The sequence below is a fragment of the Zootoca vivipara genome, chromosome 10, assembly GCF_963506605.1.
Source record: "Zootoca vivipara chromosome 10, rZooViv1.1, whole genome shotgun sequence".
NCBI classification, from domain to species: Eukaryota; Metazoa; Chordata; class Lepidosauria; order Squamata; family Lacertidae; genus Zootoca; species Zootoca vivipara.
In genome coordinates, this window is record NC_083285.1 from 43,706,299 (window position 1) to 43,729,908 (window position 23,610).

General features: G+C 41.6%; 1 protein-coding gene across 3 annotated transcripts in view; it reads left to right on the forward strand.

The window, feature by feature from the left end:
* The window catches only part of TMEM184B (transmembrane protein 184B), a 36,860-nt gene that overhangs the window by 7,542 nt on the left and 5,708 nt on the right, over window positions 1-23,610 (forward strand). For 2 of the 3 annotated variants that reach the window (XM_035126656.2, XM_035126661.2), the window contains exons 2-5: window positions 6,095-6,325; window positions 9,545-9,710; window positions 16,826-16,916; window positions 18,249-18,324. In XM_035126656.2, the coding sequence (XP_034982547.1) occupies window positions 6,122-6,325; window positions 9,545-9,710; window positions 16,826-16,916; window positions 18,249-18,324 (537 nt within the window). In that variant the 5' untranslated portion in view covers window positions 6,095-6,121. Of the gene's footprint in view, window positions 1-1,927; window positions 2,190-6,094; window positions 6,326-9,544; window positions 9,711-16,825; window positions 16,917-18,248; window positions 18,325-23,610 lie in introns of all 3 variants that reach the window. The other variant, XM_035126658.2, reaches the window with a different exon arrangement.

Genomic DNA, 23,610 nt, shown 5'->3' on the forward strand with positions numbered 1-23,610 from the left:
TTGATTGAGCAAATGAGGCCTTTGGTCTAATTTGACACTTCAGCATTTCAATTATACATTTGTCATCTATATGATAACTCTAAATATTGAGGTGTCCAAATTCAGTACACATGTTCAGGGCACAATCCTACATTTTAAGTTCAAAAGCCAACTCAGTCCACACACATATTATTAAGGTGGGGGGAGGTGCAATATAAATTGTAATGTCCCCTTTGAAGACTGAGAGATCAGAATGAAAGTTGGTGCACACATTTAAGACACAATTATGCCATTCATATTCAAACTCAAGATTTGCCCCAGCGCCTGTTTTCAATACTGTACTTGCAAAGAGTATTCAGTTACTCCACTCCTTGAGTTTAGATATGCATGAATTAATGGTGTTAAGATAACAGTTTTGGAATGGTGAGTAGTAGCAGTGTATTGGATAAAAAAGGCATCCCTAGCCACAACAACCACCTTTAGACACCACCCAGGCTGTGAGCCTAATTAGGCCCACCAGACCTCCCCATTTGGACCATGAGGCCCATTTTGGCCAAGCCTCACCTATCTGCCTGAAACCTGATACAGTGTCAGTTGAAGTGCAGGTAAAGGCAGAGATTTGACAAAAGGTGTTCTGGATGGAGGTGCCTGGAAATCCCCTTGCACAGTGTTTCCTAAACACTGGCAGTTGTGAAGGCTTTTGCTCAGTACTTCCCAAGTATCTACAATCAGCTGATTGCTGCACACACATTCTGTTGCCCACACAGTTTAATTTCAAACCATACAGGCAAAAATGAAACACCTGACATCACTGTGACCTGTAGAGGTGTACAGAGATGCGGCCTGCTGGCTGGATACAGTTCCCCACTCTTAGGTTAGTACAGTAGAGTGACAATTCCTTGAAGAGGTAGACGCTCATCCTCGGATAGGTCACAAACCTGAAATATATGGTGGCCTGTTTACTTATTTCATAAAATTTACAAACTGCTTGATTATAAACACACAAAACTCAAAGCAGTTTACATAAAAATTGACCTGTTGCTATGGAGAGATTGTTGGTATATCTCTGGTGGAATGAAAGCATGTGCTGGTTTTCTTTTAAAAATTCAAAGCAAGGGGAGGAAAATATTACTTGAAAACATACCACACATTCTAAAATTATTGGGGATGAATGATATGCTTGACTTCTTTATTAGTCAGATGCATTATTCACTAGTTGCATCACTAGGGGGCAGTGTATGTTTCATGTGTTGTTTCTTTGCCTTCTTTGCATTTTGAATGCCTGTCTAGACACCTGCCATTTGAAAATGCATTTTCCCTTACATTTCTTAGGGTTTTTTGTGTTGGGGCCAGGGCTGGGCCAGTTGGGGGTGGGGAGGAGTGATTTGTCCACTGGTGCAGTTAGGTAATTTTACACTCTGGTTTTCATGTGTAATCTTTTGTTTATTTCAAAATGTGTTAAGCCAGCCATGCTATGTTTGGAGGTGTTCCCGCTCATTCTCTTGAGTTGGGCCCTGGACCATTGCCTGAATATTATTTTCTGATGGCACCATTGTCTTTGTTTTGCTTTCTTCTTAAATCTTGGCTTGCACTTAGAACAGGATATGTAGATTTATAGGTTCTGTAATCTGTTTAAATAATAAGAACACATTACTGTATATGAAGCACTGAGAACTCGCTCAGTAATCTTTGCCATAATCCTTGCAAATGTTATCATATCCATATTGCAAATGGAGTTGAAACTGAAAGATAGTGGTTTGCCTAATAATCTACCTAAGTTTCAAAATCAGATTAAGGCAATGATTTTATTAGCACAATCTAAACAGCATAAAATAGTGTACATGCTTTTGAGTCCTCCAGAACTTTTCAGAAGAAAGGTTTGACTTCAGAGCTGTGTCTCTTCAGCTGGTTCCTTCCCATGTTTCAAAAGTGATTTTTTCAAATACAGTGGTACCTCGACATCCGAATGACTCAACTTCCGAAGGTTTTGACTTCTGAAGTCGGCAAACCCGGAAGTCTTGTCGCTGCGCGCACGTTCTGCGCCTGCTCAGAAGCGGCGTGCGCGGTCCACACATGCGCAGAAACGCAAAAATCATGCTTCGCGCATTCACAGAACCGGCGCTTCGACAACCGAAGACTTCGACTTACGAACAGCGCCGCGGAATGGATCGTCTTTGTGAGTCGAGGTACCACTGTATGATTACTGCCAAGTAAGTAATCCTATTTGAAAAAATCAGGACTGCCAAGTAAGTCGGCGGTTTGAATCCCCGCGACGGGGTGAGCTCCCGTTGCTCGGTCCCTGTTCCTGCCAACCTAGCAGTTCGAAAGCACGAAGTGCAAGTAGATAAATAGGTACCACTTCGGTGGGAAGGTAAACGGCATTTCCGTGCGCTGCTGTGGTTCGCCAGAAGCGGCTTAGTCATGCTGGCCACATGACCCGGAAGCTGTATGGCCAGTAAAGCGAGATGAGTGCTGCAACCCCAGAGTCATCCGTGACTGGACCTAATGGTCAGGGATCCCTTTACCTTTACCTTTAAGTAGGCATAGGATTGCATCCTTTAACTACCACTTTAGCACTAGCTCATTCTTTTGGGCTTCTTGATAGAAAGGCTCTATTATAAGAAGGTTTTTAATAAAGCATCTGTTATAAATTGCAGACAAATCCCTTGCTTTGGTATTGATATCTAACAGTCATGTGAATTGATCATAAAGGAGAGTGTTTGTGTAGACTAGGGTTGGTGTGTTGTATTTTAAAGTACAGTGGTACCTCGGTTTATGAACACAATTGGTTCCAGAAGTCTGTTCATAAACTGAAGCGTTCATAAACTGAAGCAAACTTTCCCATTGAAAGTAATGGAAAGTGGATTAATCCGTTCCAGACGGGTCCACAGAGTACTTAAACTGAAATGTCCATACACTGAAGCATGGGTGTAATTGGTTCCGGAAGTCTGTTCATAAACTGAAGCGTTCATAAACTGAAGCGAACTTTCCCATTGAAAGTAATGGAAAATGAATTAATCCGTTCCAAATGGGTCCGCGGCGTTCATAAACCGAAAATTCATAAACCGAGGTGTTCATAAACCGAGATTCCACTGTATCCTCGTTTATTGTAGGCACTGCTGTGATTTACAGTCTCTCTTTACATTGTAACAGGATTGGATAGCCTTCTCTCAACCTCACAGATTCCTGATACTGTAATTTCTTTCACCTTTTCATTCAAGCTTAATTGGCTAGGCATACATCTGCGTTAAATCCTTCCTACATGTGTATTTCATAAGCTTAGCAAAAACCTCTTACTTGTGCCCTGTGGTGTGTAGAATGTTGTCAGACGGAAACCAATTTCCTCGAGACTCAGCAGCAAAGGCGTCTCAATCTCCACCCTGTTTCAGTTTCCTGAGCGTCATCTTTTTCTATAGAACTCCTTCCTTCCTTCCTTCCTTCCTTCCTTCCTTCCTTCCTTCCTTCCTTCCTTCCTTCCTTCCTTCCTTCTTCCCTCCCTCCCTCTGCTTCAAGCACATCTGGGTTTTTCCCTCTTTCCAAGTGCAGTCTTCATGTTATATTTAGCATTTCCACAGATCTCCCCTCAAACCCCACTTCTTATGCAAACGCAGACCTTTTGAGTTTACTTTTGACTGCAATAATCCCTGACCATTGGCCATGTGGCTGAGGTTTATGGGAGCTGGGAGTCCAACAACATCTGGAGGTCACCGAGTCTGGAAACAATGATCTATAGTTTGCAATTAGCTAGTTACTGAGGACCACCTATTTTTCAAAAGCCAAGTCATGGACCCCCTACTTTTGAAAAGTTTGATAACTCTGTGGTAGTTACCTCTGCAAAGCAATTTTTTGAACAAAATGTAGCCCCTAATAAGCAAAGGATTGGGTATACTAAAAACAGACTAGGGCTGAGCAATATCTGGTTTTCAACATTGTAATATATCAGCAGCTAAACATCACAATATTCTGATATATCACAATGTCTAAAATTGGAGAATGGGAATGAGGGAAGGAGAATTCACAGAAATCGAGCGGGTGGGGTGTGTGCAGATCAGGCGTGGGGATGAGGGAAGGAGCAGCAACAGAGATTGGGTGGGTAGGGTGCCTGCAGATGAAGGAAGAAGCAGTCACAGAGATTGAATGGGTGCAGGGAGGAGAGGAAGCGGAGTCACCTCCACTGCATGGTTTGAGTGGGACTGCCCTGCAGTCAGCAGGGCAGCCAGTGAAGAAGATGCACATCCACTATGGCTGCTGTTGCTTTCCTGCTGACTGAGAAAAGCTGCTTCACCTCAGTGCCAGGGGAAGGTAGTGCCACAGTGCCCTGAAGTGAGGACCATCAGCTGCCCTGTTCTCCATCAGTGTGAGGGGAAGGCAGCACCTTGCAATCTGCTGCCCTATTTTCCCACAGCGTGAGGGAAGGCAGCTCAGATCAGCAGCATTTTGGCGGTGCCTTGAAATCAGCTGCCCTGCTCTGCCTTGCACAAGAAGCAACATATTGCTTCATATTGGCAGGTCAAAATCGTTATCACAGTGGAATTTCAAAACCAATTTTGGCCAATATATTGAAAAATCACACTGCTAAAAAGACCATAAGATTTGTGATATTACCCATGTAAAAATGACAAAAATTTAGTTGGGGGGAAGGCAAAGGATAGGGCTGTGGACCCCCTGGGTGTGTTCTGCGAACCCCCAGGGGTCCTCGGACCCCTATTTGGGAACCACTGGTCTATATACTATCTCCTTGTTATTTGTGCACTATGGGGATTTGTCAGTCTCCATTCTTTTCAAAATAGCTTTGTGTTCCCTGCAGAATGTAAAATATTTTTACCACTCGGTATTTTTTATCATATATCCAGACTGGGTGGATATTTCAGCAATGAGAATGATGTATTAAAACAAACTGAAGTAGGAATTGTTATGTAACTAGAATGGCGGCTGGCCCAGCTAGAACAATCAAAAGATCTATGTTGAAAGGGGACTCTCCACGTGCTTACCTTATTTGCTCTTGTAAGGCCAGAGGAAAACAAAATCACATGTTGAATCTTTTTATAGTCTACTGGTCTGGTTGTGATAAATGTAAAGACTACATATAGAAATACTTGGTTCTCCGAAAAAATTCCTGCTGTGTGTATCACTTTTGTAATTCATGCATAGTTGTGCTTCATAATTTCAGTTTAACAATTTATATAATTTACCTATTGGCTTTTCAGTTCAAACCCACCCCACCCCCATTTCTTAGAGACAAGAGTACTTGCTTATGATCTCATTTCCAGACTACTTGATCTTCTTCACTGCTGACACTTTATCAGTTTTTGAATTTGAATAATGAACATAGCTAATGATAATGAACATTTAATCCATAAATGTTTGGATTTTTTCTGCTCAGTTGTACTTCTCATTCTGTCAGAACCGTCAGAGTCAGATGGGAGGTTTTAAGTCAGTACCAGGCTAGCACATCTATATACTGGTTGGGCACACATATACCATGGAAAGTCAATACATTTCTATCAAGTATTGGTGCTTTTTACTACCTTCTGTTCTGTATGAAGTTTTTGCTTCATGGGGTGACTTGAGAGAAGAGATCACTAGATGCACAAACAGCCAGCTTCTTCCTGCGGTCTCAAAACAGTCACCTTAAAATGTTGTGCCCCATGTTTTTGAAAAAAACTTATTGCAACTCTTTGTATAATCATTTTGTTGTCATTTAGTCGTGTCTGACTCTTCATGACCCCATGGACCAGAGCACGCTAGGCAGTCCAGGCAGTCCTGTCTTCGTATAATCACTTAAGAAAGGAATAAGATTGAATGTGTTAATAGAGTATAAAAAATGCACGATCATTTTAGGCAGTGTTCCAGAAATCTCTGCAATTTAAATTTAGAACTGCTTTTCACATGTCTGACCTTCTTTTTGCCTGTTCAGTGGCTAAAGAGTAGCTGATACTATTGGAACATGAGTGATTTCTCCCAAATTATTCCTGTTTACCTTTACTACTGAAGGCCTTTACACTTGACATAAATGTTTAGCAAAACTCTGAGATACCTGTGAGGTGTTCTGGCTATGATAGGTTGTTTCTGCTGTTTTGAAACTTTTCTGTTTATATATATTATTCCTCTTTAGATTTGAAGGACCCACAACTCTGAGGACATGATGATCGTAGTGACTGGAGTCATGTCTGTGCCTGAGCTGGGCTCCCCAGCCAGCACTCCTGCTGCAGCCCCCAACTTATCCTGGATGTCTGAGGTTGGCACTCCCACTGCTGTGGAGCAACCAATATTCCTAATGACTACAGCTGCCCAGGCCATCTCAGGTTTCTTTGTGTGGACTGCTTTGCTTATTACTTGCCATCAGGTAAGCAAAATAAAATACTTCCAGCATTTTGCATGGTACTTTGTAAAGGTACCTTTTCTACTGCAGCCAGAGAGAGAGAGAGAGAGAGAGAGAGAGAGAGAGAGAGAGAGAGAGAGAGAAATGGAGAGCTGTTAAATTTTCTGGGCTGACTACAGTTAAGCTTGCTGTAGCCTTACCTGTTCTACTCTCTGCCATCATTGGATCATGTAGAATGGATGGAGTTTGTTGCCCAAAGTGGTTACTGCTACTTCTGTTTTAAGCTACAGATCACTTAATGCAATATTATGGCCTGTAGCATACATGAGCAATCTCCAACCCCATTTGCACAATGTATACAGGCGCACCTATGAATTAACACCATGTTTTGAACAAGCCCCCATGTAATGAAGGAGAGGAGGGTGAGTCTTTACTTTAGTTGTGATACAGATGTTTATCAGGTGGAATATATGTTTGTCAGGTATTTTCTGTGGTGTGATGAGTCTGTTCTCATAGAGTAGTGAGAGTGGAAACGATGTGGCTAAAAACAGCTAGAGTATTGGGGAGGAAATACAGGACTTTGCTGTTCCATCCCATTGTGTATGAGAGAAGCAAACCTCAGAGCTGTTCAGACAGTGCCAGCATGTACATAAGGCTGCAGCTGCCAGGAAGCTGTCTACAAATTAGTCTCTTCAGCTCGCCATTAAGTTCATGGTGTCCATGTCTTGCCTAACAGTAAATCTAGGCAGTAACTTGTAGGGAAAAGCAGGGCAATGTCAAAGCTATAGAAGATCAAGCGTCTTTCCTGTCAGACTGCTAATACTATGGGGTGGATTGCTATGATAGGCCCTGGGGCCTTTATTCCAGAATCCTAAGTAGTAATTAGTCCGTCAACTTCAGAGGTATGCAGACAACACACTTCCCTCATAGTAATGCAGTTGATTGGCTTAGGAATGATATACATTTAATTAACTGTGTTTCATTGGTGGGGGTGGGAGAAGGCTATGTAATGATGATGTGCCATGATTCATGGGGTTTAATAACCCTTTGGCTTTATCTTACAATTTCATAGCTCTGTCTGTTCTTAGCACAATGAATAAACAGCCATTTATCATTTTAAATTTCTGCCCAAAATGTCTGTCATGATGATGAACACGCTGTACAAATGATTTCAGCGAACCTGGTTGCACGGTGAGGAGGAGGCGGCAGAGGCATTTTTCTCTCTCTCCTCCTGCCGCCAGCTTTTCTGCTGTAAGACTTGGCTGCTGTATTTCATCAGGTTGGCGGGTGATGGTACAAACCAAATTTAGCATCCTCTTTGTAATGCTGTCTAATAGTGTCCTTGTATGATGAGTAACACATGCAAACCCTACAATTTTATCAACCTGTGTTTAACACCTGTGGGTTAATGAATAGATAAGTGACTATCCATTGGAGAGCTACAGAGCATTATTGAAACTGGCTGTGTGAGATTCAAAAGGGGATTAGCTACTTTATGAATCAGAATAGCAGCTTACCTAACATTTACTTGGGCAGCAACAATGAATCTTATTAGTTCTTCTTCTTCAGAACATTAATTGGTCATTTGCTGCATGTCCGCTGAAGCAGCGCCATCTGATCTTGGTGTGTAAACAAACAATTGGCCCCCGGAGTGTACAAAGGGAGAGTTTTAGTCTTACTATCTGTGTTGTTATGGAATTCATGGACACAGAACGTAGACACGAGCACTAGTGTAGATGGATTTAAAGGAGAGAAATCCATGGAGGATGACTCTATCAAAATGCTGTTAGAATCGATAGCTAAGTGAATCCTCTGCAATAACAGGCAACATATCAGATGTTAGGGACAAATAAGAGGGCTGATGCCTTCATGTTCGGCTTGTGAGTTCCCCCAAGGCATCTTTTGGAAATTAGTTGAACCTTTGGTCTGATGTAGCAGGACTCTTTTCTCTTAGTAGTATAACTGTTTCATGCATTACAGCTCTAAGGTTGACTCCATAGATTGCTTGCATGCTTATTTATGTATCTGCAGAATTTTTATGTATCTCTTCAACTGAAAAAGGCCTCCAGAATGGCTTGCAAGATCAATTGAGCTCTGTTATGAAGCCTGAGACTCAGCTGACTAAAAATGCTCAATATCTTTGCACTGAATTATATATGATTGGCTGGGTAAAACTAGATTATAAGGCAAAGAGCAGCTAGGGTGTTCTGTTGAAGCCAACTAGCCATAATCATACAATTCTTTTCCCTCTGCAAAAGAAAAAAAAAACCTAGGAAATGCCTCCTTTTTTGAAGAATTTCCTGTGCTTGCACTTCTGGCACTGCTGCTATCTGGAAACACCCTGTGGGCCAAGAAAAGCACTATTTCAAAATTACTGTTCATAACCAACATTCTTATTGCACTCTCCATCCAGTCTGTTTTTAGTCAGTAAAGATTTTAACTTGTAAGAGAGACAGGCTACCATATAAAACAAAACATTTTAAAGATGAGATTTGATTCATTTGCAAAACTTTGGTGTACTCTTCTGTTATTAGAAAGCATGATAGAGTTTATTTTTGAGAGAGGTCTTATATGTCTTTGCAGATTAAAGTTGTGTTTTTGGCTGGTCCTCACTTTGGTTTCTTATTCTGCTACTGTACTGCACTGAAAACATACGAGCCATATGTATCATGTGTATGTGCTTAAATCTGGTTTCTAAAAGTAATGTATTGAAGCTGTGAAATGTAGACATCTGGATAATGAATGTGAACAATAGTAAAGTATAGCTTCAGTATTGTAGCCATTTCACAGCTTCAGTACATTACATTTAGAAACCAAATCAGTTTGTAATTAAAATAAGTAAATCTCAAGTGAAAAGTATATCATTCAGATCCCTAGTACTTTTTTTTAAAAAAAAACAGTAAATTATTATTATCTTTTGGGTAGAAAAAATACTGTGGGGCAGTTGTTGTTTTTATCTTACAGTAAATATAGTACAGAATGTTCATTTCATTATATTTTATCCCTTGTTCTTGTTTAAGGATAAAGAGCAGATGTAGGGTAAACATAGACCTTACAGTGCAAAAACCAAGTAAATATATCCTACTAAGCTATAAACTCAGTAAGAAAGCCTTATGGGAACAAAAAAGTGCTTATATGTTGTGTATGGCATTGCATTCTTAAATTTCCATTATTTCTCCTCTTCCTCCCTAGATACCTTTGTTCTAATTTGACTTTATCCCATTCACCATCTTTTTCATCCAGATCTATATGCACCTTCGTTGCTACAGTTGCCCCAATGAGCAACGCTATATTGTCCGGATCCTCTTCATTGTGCCCATTTATGCTGTCGACTCATGGCTCAGCCTCCTTTTCTTCACCAATGACCAGTACTATGTTTACTTTGGCACAGTGCGGGATTGCTATGAAGGTAAGGTGCTGGAAGGCATGGAAACAGGCTAGAGAGAAGGTGGTGCTTTGTATGCGAGCCTGAAGGAAGTACCCTTACACAAGGGTCTTAGTTAAATATGGGGTTGTGTTCTAAATATGGAGAAGTGGCAGGAAGTCTATAGCAATGATGGGATGATAGGCCAAGCTGCTGAAGAACAGCAGAAAAGGAATCTGTAAATGAACTAATATATAGAGATGGAATAAATGCAATACTGTATGTTGTTAGAATCTGTGGACATTCTCCCCATGATGTAAGAAGGTTCAGATGATGAAACACAATATTGGCACAGAATTCAGAAGCCCAGATACAAGAACTCAAGAAACCATGCAAATAGGCACAACTCCTTTGGTTCTGGTGATTCACTCAATAGATTATGCCAGTAGTTTTCCATCAAAGAAGAAAAGAGAATGTATGAGCGAGTTCTCTCGGCAGATTACTACTAAATCAACCTGAGCAGTTGCTCTAGGATAGCCTTCGCCAACTTGGGACCACCAAATGTTTTGGACTACTGGTAGAATTCTGCTGCTGTCCAGCTACTGATCCCAGATACCTGAAAGATGCTTTCTAGAAAGCATGTGAAAAAAGACTTTTGCATTCCTCAGATTTTCATAAAAATCTGTAAATACAGTTTTGTTTTGTTTTTATATTAGGGCAGTTATGGCTTATTTAACACAATCTCCTCAAATTGTTCATAGAATCATAGAATCAGAGTTGGAAGAGACCACAAGGGCCATCCAGTCCAACCCCTTGCCAAGCAGGAAACACCATCAAAGCATTCTTGACATATGCCTGTCAAGCCTCTGCTTAAATACCTCCAAAGAAGGAGACTCCACCACACTCCTTGGTAGCAAATTCCACTGCCGAACAGCTCTTACTGTCAGGAAGTTCTTCCTAATGTTTAGGTGGAATCTTCTTTCTTGTAGTTTGAATCCATTGCTCCATGTCCGTTTCTCTGGAGCAGCAGAAAACAATCTTTCTCCCTCCTCTATATGACATCCTTTTATATATTTGAACATGGCTATCAGAATTTGTCAGAATGACAAATATGTGAATGATCTCATGACTAGAGAGATGCTCCTGCTCCAATGCTAGAGAACATGTGACAAATTTAAACTGATTATGGTGCAGATGCATTCATTGCAGAGTTTCTTTATCTTTAACTGAAAAACAACCTTCAACAAGATTCCTATTTAAATAAGTTGAAAATATTCTTTTTCTGGTTACTTAGATAGAACACACTGATTTGGATGAAACAAAAAAATTATCCTGTTTTAGTCTGTTGATCTTGTGGGATTTTTTTGGAGCAAGTCATACTAAGAGAGTCTGTTTGCTGCTGAGTTTCATAGCCATATGAAAATATGCTTTATATGATACTAGTGCAATATTTGCTCATGTACAACTGTGGTTAGGGGATCAGTGGGCTTTTCACACCTATGACAATACATTGGGATGTGTTAACAGATGGCAGATGCACACGCACAATCTAGAGGCCATCTTTGTTTGGCCTGGCTTTCCCTTTCCTCTGCCTTTGCTGAGTGTGTATATAAAGGCGTAGCTGCCATAGCAGGAAGCCTGCTGCTCTGTGAAATTCATCTCCTAGCAACAGCTATTATCTCCTTTGCCTCGCCTAGGGAGTTTGCAAACATCACAACATCTGCTCAGAGGGTCAGCCCACATTCTAAAGTTTGCCGGCTTGATGGCCTGTATGCAAATGGATTTTGGGTCCCCCTCCCTGCTTTCATACTTTCTGTAGTTTAAACTATGTCTAGGAAAATCAGAAAACAGGAGGGGGTGGGAATCTCCTTTCATTTCAAAAGAGATTTTTCCCTTGGGAAAGTCTGCCCTTGGAAAATGTTAAAGAAAATACCCAGCTGGAATCTGTGGCATTTAGTGTTTGGTGAGTGTTTTTAGTTGGTAGTCTTCTTTGAGCATTTAAATAACATCTTCAACTTGAAATGTTGGCAGTAGAGCACTAGCCAGAGACTTCAGCACAATCCTATGCGTGTCTCCTTTGAAGAAAGTGCTATTGCATGTTAAATGGGATTTATTCCAAGATAAATTTGCATAGGTGTGCGTGTGCTACCCAAATGTACTTCCATGAGGAGCTTGAGGAATGTTGGAAACGCTTTTGTTCTCTTCCACCTAATTTCATCTTCTCCTAAACAAGGTCCCAGAATAGGCAGCTCCTGCTATAATGAGCCCTTCCTGTATCAGAGGGCAGGGCGGAAACCTCTTGAACAGCAGTGTGCTTTTGGTTATTCCTCCCACAAAAGCACTGAACTTGTTTTGTAGACATCTGGAGATGCAGGAAGATTCTTGACTGGAGCAAGACTTCACTCTGTAATAAGACATTCATTATATAATTGATTGGTTCCTATAGAATTCTGTGAACAGAATTGGGTACAAGAAGCTGTCTGGTAGTTGTTACTGAATTAATATTTTCTGGAACCTTTTATCCAAATAAACCCTTATGATTGTGGCACTGAGTTTGGGTTGAGGATAGGCTGAGAGATAGTGACTGGCTGGAGATCACCCAATGAGCATAGTGGGTGCTTCTTCTTTAACCATTATGCCATACCACGTTTAATTTTGGTGACTGGAGTGGAATGGTATGCCAGTCACCATTTTTTGGGACATGATACACCCTGTTTAGGTTTTATTAACCCTTGTGTTCAACAACATGAGAGCAAGAAGCAGGCCACACTCAACTGGGCCAAAGCAAACAAGATGAATTTTAACAAGGAGAAATGTAAAGTACTACACTTGGGCAAAAAAAATGAAAGGCACAAATACAGGATGGGAGACACCTGGCTTGAGAGCAGTACATGTGAAAGGGATCTAGGAGTCTTGGTAGACCACAAACTTGACATGAGTCAGCAGTGTGATGCAGCAGCTAAAAAAGCCAATGCAGTTCTGGGCTGCATCAATAGGAGTATAGCATCTAGATCAAGGGAAGTAATAGTACCACTGTATTCTGCTCTGGTCAGACCTCACCTGGAGTACTGTGTCCAGTTCTGGGCACCACAGTTCAAGAAGGATACTGACAAGCTGGAACGTGTCCAGAAGAGGGCAACCAAAATGGTCAAAGGCCTGGAAACGATGCCTTATGAGGAATGGCTTAGGGAGCTGGGTATGTTTAGCCTGGAGAAGAGAAGGTTAAGGGGTGATATGATAGCCATGTTCAAATATATGAAAGGATGTCATATGGAGGAGGGAGAAAGATTGTTTTCTGCTGCTTCAGAGAAGCGGACATGGGGCAATGGATTCAAACTACAAGAAAGAAGATTCCACCTAAACATTAGGAAGAACTTCCTGACAGTAAGAGCTGTTCGGCTGTGGAATTTGCTACCAAGGAGTGTGGTGGAGTCTCCTCCTTTGGAGGTCTTTAAGCAGAGGCTTGACAGGCATATGTCAAGAATGCTTTGATGGTGTTTCCTGCCTGGCAGGGGGTTGGACTGGGTGGCCCTTGTGGTCTCTTCCAACTCTATGATTCTATCATTCTTCCCTGGAGTCCACATACACTGCATGGACATCTGACTGTAAGGACCACCTCCTTACAGATGTAATTGTATGCATGAAGTCTTCCTTGGATCTGGAACAATTGGGATTCCAGATTCTAGTGAAGCTTTTGTATGTACAACTGTATGTGTGAAGGTGCTTTCCCTGCATATGTGGACATCAAAAGAAGAGCGTGGGATGTTGAGGGGTGGGAGTACTCTGTATAGCCTTGCTGCATGCTTCTTAGCCATTGAACATGGGAGTGAATAATACCCAAACAGGACTCTAGACAAAACGTTAGGTTAGAATTATGATCTTCTACTTTTATCAAAGTCAAAAAACAGTGCAGAAAAAAAGGAATATACTTGACTTGAATACCACCACAGGACAACAGAAGAGCAGTTCACAAAAGGCAAGACTCTTACTCTCACCAAAACAGAAGCTTTGAAACTTGCAGTAACCAAGTAGATGTGACACTAAATGTTTATTTAGCAACCACGCTGGGTTTTTTAAAAACAAAATTAGTAGCACAGGCTTTAATTTTCAACAGGACTAGGTGTCTGGTGATCTTAGTGCCTGGGCAGTATTTGAATTGGAGACCTTCAAAGTAAACAGAACTAAACCTTCTCTCTCTTGCTGTAGTCCTAATGAAGTCGTCTCATTTCCACAAGTGCTGTTAAAATTCGGACTTCCGGTCTGGCGCCATTAGCGATTGGCACGGATTTCTCAGTCTCCGAGAAACCTGGCCCCGCTGAGGAGGGATGAGCCGCTTGGGCGAAGCGGCCGCCCGGAAAACCCCCCGATTTGGCTTTCAGGGGTCGTGGAGATCCAGCTGTGCCCCTTAAGTCCCGGCTGATGCCCGGTAAGCTCGAAGTTTGAGCCCCGAGAGCAGTCAGTCCGGGACGGAGCCTTGGATCCATTCGCTACCTCGGCGGAGTGAAGCCCTAAGCCGCCGCTTCAGAGCACCAGATACCTTCAAATTAAGAAGAATCAGGCCGTGAGTAATCAAGATCTTTTGAAAATTTGGAAAGAATTTGGACTTGGGAGGGGAATTCCAAAAATTAACGGAGGTCGTTCCCCCCCCCTTATCGAGGAAACAAGATGCAATTGCCGAGCCTGCAGCCATAATGCCGGAAAGTGGCTTTGAACTTTGCTAAAAAGGAAAAATTGAATCCCTCCCCGGGGTAGCAGAGCCTGGGGGGGGGGGCGAATTATTACGCTGATTTCTGCAAAATTGGGAATGGACCTTCAACGAACCCACCGGTAGCCCGGCGACGGGAACCTGGAGGAACTGACCAACTCAGCTTTGATTCCGTCTCGGACACAACAGCCTATTCGCCATTTTGTAACCCGAGAAGACAAAGGACTTAGATAGACAAAACAATCTGACAAGATGTGGGAGAGCAAGTTACAATGTCTCTGGGAAAAAATTCAAGAAGTTTCGATGGGAGTAAAGGAGTACCGAAGAGTTACAAAGTTACTGACTGAATCCCTGCACCAACTCGCTCCAACTGACAGCTTAGAGACACAGCAGGAAATTATAGAGGACAAAAATTCGAATTTATTAGAAGAAGAGGACCAAGACGAACTCTGTATTGTGAACGAAGTGCAACCGGTGGGAGAGGTTGCACGGGACCTATGTTATAACAAAAGAGCTACACTGGATTTAGACTCCCAGGGGCAGCTTCTCTCAGTGAGAGAGGGAGAACGTGCCCCTGGTAACAACAACCAAGCTGTGATGAAGAAAAAAGAGGTGGCCTGGATTCGAACCTCCTTAGTGAGAGAAAGGAGGCGAGATCCAGGCGAAGGACTTGTTAAATGGGGGGACAAGAAAAAGAAGAATTTAAAGGGGGGTTGGCAGAGGGGGTGCTGGGTGGAGGAATCTGGGCTGGAGTAGGTGAGAGATGGTGTGGGTTGAGAGGTAATGTAAATGAGGGACTGATAAAACGGTTTGGAATTGGATTGTACACAGGAGTTGATCTGGGACTTCCAGGGACTGGTCGCCGGGAGATGGAGGGGGGATTTTAGAATAGAGATTAAGTGAGATGTTAGAATGTAAATTGTTTAAGTTAGAATAATTTTAGTGAATAAACAAGAGGTTAAAGGGAATATTTAGAGTAATAAGAAATTTGTTAAGTGGTAGAAATATTTTTAAATATGGTATTATTATAAGAATTAAATGGAGAAGTTTGTAAGTGAAATAATGAAAAATGGAAAATTGCCAAACAAAGGATGGATTAGACTCGGAAGGGGAGGAGCGAGGAAGTCAAAGTTATGACAGAGTTAATAACATTAGATTGATTTTTTCTTTTTCTTTTTTCTTTTTTATTCTGTATTGTCTATTTTTTCTGTTTGTGCTTTTTTGTTTTTTGTTTTTTTGTTTTCTTTTTTGCAATTTTTTGCTCTTTTTTCTTCTTTTCTTTACTAGATGGTTGTTTATGATGTAAGATGATGATGTGAATGGAAATTGTAAGTTGAAAATGTCAATAAATATAATTTTATAAAAAAGGTGCTGTTAAAATTCACAGCTGCATTGAGATTTTGAACCAGGAACAACTCTGCTCACAGCAGTCCTAGTGTATTCTCATGGGTGAGGTTCAGCCACAGTCCGTGATATTGTAGGCAAGAAGAATCTGGTACTGGTCCTCATATGAACAGAGGTTTTGAGTACCAAGCTTATCATTCAGTTTTTAAAAATGTGATTGCAGAGCTGGAAACCCATTGGTTCATGCTAGGGAGTGTGTGTTTGTCATTGCCTTGGTCAAGCTTAGCAGTTTGGCGCCTGGTCGATATTTGCATGTGAGACCTTCAGAGTAAACAGAAATAGCACAAGCAAGTTGCATGACTGAATTGTCATGGGAACTTCCCCATCTAGTACACCATCAATGTCCCAGAATGACACTAGGGAGCACTGTGAGTCTAGAAATGACATATAAAATGTTCTGAACAACTTCCATAGATAAGCATGGCGGAATGGCTAGCAGGTGGATTGCTAAAAAGAATATTTGTGGTCTGGAGTGGAAGCATTGCAAATGGATTGTACTATAAGTAATTTATTAGCATAATATTCCTGTTATGCATATGAAGCAAATTATCTTGCTGCATCCTAGCACAGCCCATCATTCCTCTCTCAACTGAGAATCTTTTGATAAATAAAAAAAATTATCCCCAGTGAATTGGAGCAGACTTTTTAAATAAAATAAATAAGATAAAGTACTTACAAAAATAAGTACTTTAAGATAAGATACTTACAGAAATCGTGGATGGCAGAGAATATCTTCCTCTTGTATAGAACAGAAGACCTCTTCTGAGGTAGTTTTGACTGTGACATATTTGTGTACATTCTAAAAACAGTGGGTTTCCCCTCCTTTTGCTGTTTTATTCATATGCAGATTTTAATTGATTCAAATAAACTCAAATAGTTGATCAATAAAAATGTATTTAATCAAATGACAGTTCTGGTAGTGCATTGTGGGATTCTTTTTGAATTGTTGAGCTAGAACCCCACCCCACCCCCATGGTTCCTTTTAAACAACATCCTTTGAAACCCTTGGCGTATATTTAGTGATTTTTGCTGGTTTAATCTCTTTTTGCAGCTTTTGTAATCTACAACTTCCTTAGCCTCTGCTATGAGTACCTTGGCGGAGAAAGCTCCATCATGTCTGAGATTAGAGGGAAGTCAATTGAGTGAGTATTCTGTGTGTCCTATATATATATCTATCTTCTTTATCTCTTTGGTGGGAAAGACTTGAGTGCAGGCTGGCCTCTGTAATAGCACTTGTTCTGCCTCTGCCACTGGAAACACTTTGGTGAGATGAGTATGCCTTAACACTGAATAAGGCCCCTTCATCTAGTTTACCAATTTCCACACCAGTCTGATTGCGACCACTTGGTCACACTTCCAGCCTTATTGACCTTGTTCTCCTCCAAGCTCCTTTTAGTCATACTGGCAGTAGTTTTGTTGTTGCCCTAAGGCATTTCTGTCCTAATTTCAAATTAACCACAATTGTTCTTCACACAACAAGACATTGTGAAATCTGCAGTACTTGGGAAGCAAAAGCACATTTTAACATCAGTGGGAGGTGGGTTGAATCTTGCAGCTGTAGTTTAGCATAGATGCATGGAGAAAGCAATTTGGGAAGAAAATGTGGGGAACAAATTGTGTGCCTGTTTGTTTGTTTGGTTCCTTGCTTGTTTGTCAGCGCATTGTTTAACTCCACTTTCTCTGAAGACCAAAAAAGATATCATTGTCATACCCTAAGGTGCTCTGTCTGATCCTTTTCTTTTAAAGAGAGTTTAATATTATATATGGACCCAGGTGGCGCTGTGGTTAAATCACTGAGCCTAGGGCTTGCTGATCAGAAGGTCGGCGGTTCGAATCCCTGTGATGGGGTGAGCTCCCGTTGCTTGGTCCCAGCTCCTGCCAACCTAGCAGTTCGAAAGCACGTCAAAATGCAAGTAGATAAATAGGAACCGCTACAGTGGGAAGGTAAACGGCGTTTCCATGTGCTGCTCTGGTTTGCCAGAAGCGGCTTTGTCATGCTGGCCACATGACCTGGAAGCTATACGCCGGCTTCCTCGGCCAATAATGCGAGATGAGCACGCAACCCCAGAGTCGGTCACGACTGGACCTAATGGTCAGGGGTCCCTTTACTTTTAATATTATATATCCATCCTAGACATCAGCATGAGAAAACAGTTAAACTGATGTCAAACATCATAAATACTTACCGGTAAACACCTTATTTATAAAATAATCTTATATGAAATCTGTTTATACATTGACCACTAATAATGAAACATATGTTCTATATATTTTTCCACATTTATTATGCTATTTTTGTGATATACAAATGACATGAGAAAACTTGATATACTTAACTTGGTATACGTATTTGTATAACATTATTCTTGTTTATAAAACCTAATAATAATAATAATAATAATAATAATAATAATAATAGTTAAAGATGAAATCTAATTATTTTCTGATCAGCTGTCTTGCTGTCTTGCTTTTAGGTCCAGCTGTATGTATGGAACCTGCTGCTTATGGGGAAAGACGTATTCCATTGGATTTCTGAGATTTTGTAAGCAGGTATGGAAGGACAGAACTTGATCGGAGAGTTAGATGCTGCTACATGATGCTTCTCTCCATAGGATTATTCGGAAGTAGAATCTGCAGGGACTCCCTTAAACTAGTTTTAGGACACTGCTGAAAGTGTGAGTAAGGATGTCAGTTAATATGAGTACTGTATATGCTCTAGTATAAGCCTACTTTTTCAGCACAAAAAAATTTGCTGAAAAAGCTGCCCTCGGCTTATACTCGAGTGAGGCGGACGGCGGTGGGGAAAGGCACAGGACCGGGGGTTTGGAGAAGTGCTGCGCTGTGCCTCTCCGAACCCCCGTCCTATGCCTGCTCTGTGCGAGGCAGTGGGGAGGGAGAAGCAGTGAGGAAGGGATCCTTCCTCACCGCTTCTCCCCCCATCCTGCCACCGACAGCTGGGAAAGGCATAGGACAGTATTTATTTTTATTTTTGAAATTGACCAGTAGCTGCTGCATTTCCCAGCCTCGGCTTATAATCGAGTCAATAGGTTTTCCCAGTTTTTTGAGGTAAAACTAGGTGCCTCGGCTTATATTTGGGTCGGCTTATACTCGAGTACATACGGGTATGTGCCCCCTGCCACCCCCCACCCTTTGCTTGTTCTCTTTAATTTGTACAGAACACACAAATCACTTCTAGGCCTGTCAGTTCTGCCAACCTTTTGAAAATTAGAGACAGAAGTAAAGAAGAATTTAGTTCCACTTAGCCATCTAGCCTTGGGGAAGCCTTGTGTGAGCTATGGAACAGGAAACGTTGAACTGAAATCTCACTTGCCCTGCTTACGTAACTTGCCACTTCACTTTTCAGTCAAGGCCTAGCTCTGCAGTACAAGAACCTGTATGAGTTTAAAAATATTTAGAGAGAATTGATTCAGTCACAACAAGAATGCTAGCATCAAATAAAGTCTCAGTACCTAGCTGTGTTATTGACTCTGCCACAATGTCAGTTTAACTGGGAGTGTAGAAAGTATGCATGGTTTGTTCACATTTCGTAACTTTTACTACATTATATACATGGATATACCTGTTTATCTGACCTTGTGATCTGTAGTATCTCATTCTTTATATGGTTTTATATACCTCAGGTATGTACCCATCACTTTTGGTGTAGCTGAAGTCCTTTCTGCCTCATGTCCCTGAAAATAGGCACCAGCACATTGTGAGCTATGCGCTGATTGTCTTCTCCCACTACTTCCCACCAACAGCTTTATCCCATTTTTATAAAACTTCATTTGAGAGCAAAGGTAGTGTTAACACCTAAAACACATTGTCACCCAGATACAATAGAAAAAACTTATCTGTACAAATATTGATAATCTTTTTTAAAAAATGGTAAAGGATATTGTGAGTGAAGATTGGTGTACAATTTTGTAATTGTGACAGAAATAGCAAGCTATAGAAGGAAACTCAGTAAAAGGCATAAGGACAATATACCATTAGGGTCAGATTAGAAAAAGATGGTGAATGTTCCTTCAGTTCATGCTGAGTCTAGAAATAGTTGAGTGTAGAAAAAGAGGTGATGTGGCCAAGGGTTCAAATTTGGCTTGTGTGAGGGAACATTGTGTGATCCAATGCTTTTGGAAGTGTGGGTGTGACTCTGATACTACTTGGGTTATTTTTAGTCTGTGTATGGTGTTAGGCAACAAGCAACTTTTTTTTGTTTGCATCAAGACGTGTAAATATCTGACTCAGTTGCCCTGATAATTGGTTTGTACCTCATGATGATCATTAGTTGCAACAGGTTCATGTGTGTGATTAAATGTCACATGCTCCTCATATGAGTCCTCCTACTTGGGTCTTGCAGAGGAAGCAGTCAAGGATGAGCCACAACTCTTCACCAAGGGAACCTCTCCCAGTTTAATTGTAGAGAATAAATTACTTGATATGCTCCAGCCAGCTCTGTGTAAACTGTCGGGAGGAAGTGAAAATAGTTCTTGATACATTTTTACTACACAATCCTATTGATAAAGTTTCTCTTTCCCCTCCCCTCCCCTCAATAGTTGTAGTGCAGTAGGACTCACAGAAGACAGGTCTCTCAAGACACTACTGTTTCTCAGGTCCTTCTATTCCACATGGAAATTTAGCATCAGAATGAATGTCCATTACCAAAAAATAGTTTATTCTCACAAGGATAGTCCAGGGCCTCTTCCTTGAATTTTCAGCTTGCTAGCTAAATAAATAAATAATATAAGTAATATAAGTAATATAAATAAATAAATAAAAATACATACATACATACATACATACATGTATAGTCTAGTCTTGTTTACCCATGGAGATACAAGGGGGAAATGTGCAGGCAGTGTATTTTCTATTGCTTAGTAAGAAGTAAAGCTTCTCCTCCCTTCCAGAAGCCTGGCCAGTGAATGCTAATGCATTGTGCTACCTGACAACCTCTTGGATATTCACTATTTTCAATTTTGTTTTATTTTTAGTGTGAATTCCTATTTTATTAAAATTATATTATAGATCAAATAATGTTTTAAATGGAAGCAGTACAAAATATATTAAACAGAGCACGATCTAGATACATGGTTGTAGAATGCCTGCATTTTAGATTTTGCAGGATTTGTAAATGGTGTCTCTGCCACCACCATCATATTTCTGGCTACAGGCCTGGGATTGGGAGTGTATGGTGAAACTCCATTTAGCACGAGCAATTTCACTGTAGATGTTAGAGTGCTTGTGTATGTACAGCAGTATGTCCTTGAGAGATCAAGAGCAAGTGTTTTGGAATTATTTTGTCCATATTTACAACCCAGGAGGCTCAGGGCCGGCTCTACGTAGACCCCTGGTGGCTGGTAAGCTGGGCGCCGGCCCGGCAAGGAGGGCGCCGCGCGGAAACCAATTGCGCCCTGCGAGGGCAGGGCGGGCGGCGGAGCACCAGGGCGCGCGATCTGCTCAAGACGGCCCTGAGGAGGCTGTCTCTTCTGAATGTTGTGGAAGTGATAATAAAGAAGTGTATTGGGATTGCTAATATTTTCTGTGAGCTGCCCTGAGACTTCCAGGTATAGGGCGGTATATAAATTCAATAAATCATCATCATCATCATCATCATCATCTGCACAACATAATTTTTCTCTGAAAGTTGCAGGTGAAACAACAGGGTTGACGGGATCAGAGATATCTTTCTCCCCTTCTCCCCAATGTTCCACTCCAGTTAAGAAGGAGCTAGATTGTCTACTCCTAGCAATATTCTTTGCCTGGGGCAAATGTGACATTCTCAGGCCACTGGACAGGAGCTTAAATGTCTGAGATATGATTCAGAAGAGGGCTAGCACCATACCACATTTTGATGATTTGTTTGTCCTCCCCTAGACTTCTGCCCAGTGACAGAGTAACTGTCTGGGTCACATCACCCACATGCTGTCCCTGTAATGTCTTAACACTTTCTTCACCAGGAAGTGTCTAAAAATAAAAGTTTGTGGGATTGGGCTGCAGGAAAATGATTAAACAACCCCCAGAATGGAGAAGAGGAAGCTTAGAAGCAAGTTTAACAATTAGCTTAACCTTTTCCAATTCACATCATGGCAGTGACTCATCAACTGGATTGTGCTGGGATTTTTTAATCTCATTGAAGTTTTATGGTCACCACCCAAGAGCATCTTATCACAAGCAATCTTTCCCCCTCTTTTGGCTTTCTCTTTCATATGACCGCAAGGCTGGTTCTTCCTGCTTGAGTGCTTTCTACAAAGCAGGAGATTCCTGCTGAAATCCCAGAATCTTCCACTAGCTTTTTCCCCTCTGAAAACGATGCCTAGTTCACAATCTGTCTAGAAAAGCAAACGTGCCATTTCCTTTGCCAAGAGGGAGCTTGAATTATACATTTATTTGTTTATTTAGAGATTTCTATCCCGTATTTTTAGTCCCTATACTGTATACTGTTCAGGGTGGCTTGAGGTAAAGGTAAAGGGACCCTTGACCATTAGGTCCAGTCGGGACCGACTCTGGGGTTGCGGCACTCATCTCGCGTTATTGGCCAAGGGAGCCGGCATACAACTTCCAGGTCATGTGGCCAGCATGACTAAGCCACTTCTGGCGAACCAGAGCAACGCCCTGAAACGCCGTTTACCTTCCCGCTGTGGGGATTCGAACCGCCGACCTTCTGATTGGCAAGCCCTAGGCTCTGTGGTTTAACCCACAGCGCCACCCGCGTGGGTTGTAAGGGTGGCTTACAAAAGTGTAAAATCACAATCAGGCAAAACAATGAAAATATGATCAAAATACAGTAGGCTGTATCTAACTCATACTCAGAGTAGACCCATTGAAATCAGTGGACATTACTAAAGTACACTGATTTCAATGGATCTACTCTTGAGTGGGACTTACTTGGGCATAGCCCAGTAAAATACATTAAAATGCTACAATAAAAATGTAAAAAAAGGCACAGACTGCAGAACACACACACACACACACACACACACACACAAAAAAAAAAAAAACAGCAGGTGCTTAGGGGAAAGTCTCTTGGAATTAAAAAATGCCTTTACGTACTGACCCACCAGAGATAGGGTCACCACATTTCTTGGGCTGTGTGCCACAATATTGCTGCAGCCCTTGAGGTGACCCCTGCTCTTGTTACCATTATCCATGGCTTCGCCCTAGGTAGAGCACAGAGAGTTCTCTCCTGCTGATCTCATGGAGCAAGGAAGATAGTATGGCAGGGGGCAATCTCTCAGGTATGCTGGACCCAAGCTACTTGGGGCTTAAAAGGTAATGATTAACATTTTGAATTGTACCTGGAAACAAATTGGCAACCAGTACAGGCATCGCAGGGGTTGGTGGGATATTGTTACCTGCTCACATCCTTGCTGTTGCACTTCAGATCAACTGCAATTTTCAAATACTCTTCCAATAGCCCAATAGCCTTGCAAAAAGTATCTTGATGTAACTAAGGTATTTGTTACCCTGCCCAGGTCTGACTACCTCAGGAGCAGCACAGCTGATGCACCATCCTAAGCTGTGCAAATGCTACTGCTACTGCTGCCACCTGGACATCCAGGTGTAAAGTCAAATCCAGGAACAGACCCAAGGAGATTCTGTCTCCAGTTAAAGCAGATTGAATCCCTATTCCAGAGTCCCTTTCACTCCCAACCATGATCACATATGTCTTGTCTGGATTGTGCTTCAATATGCTTAGCTGTTCTACAGTTTATTGCCACTTTCAGGCAGCAGTTCAGAACCCCAACAGCTTCCTTAGTATTATACAAAAAGGAGAAATAAGAGTTGTGTGCAATCTGCATACAGATGTCCATTCACCCAGCCTTTGGTTGGGTGGAC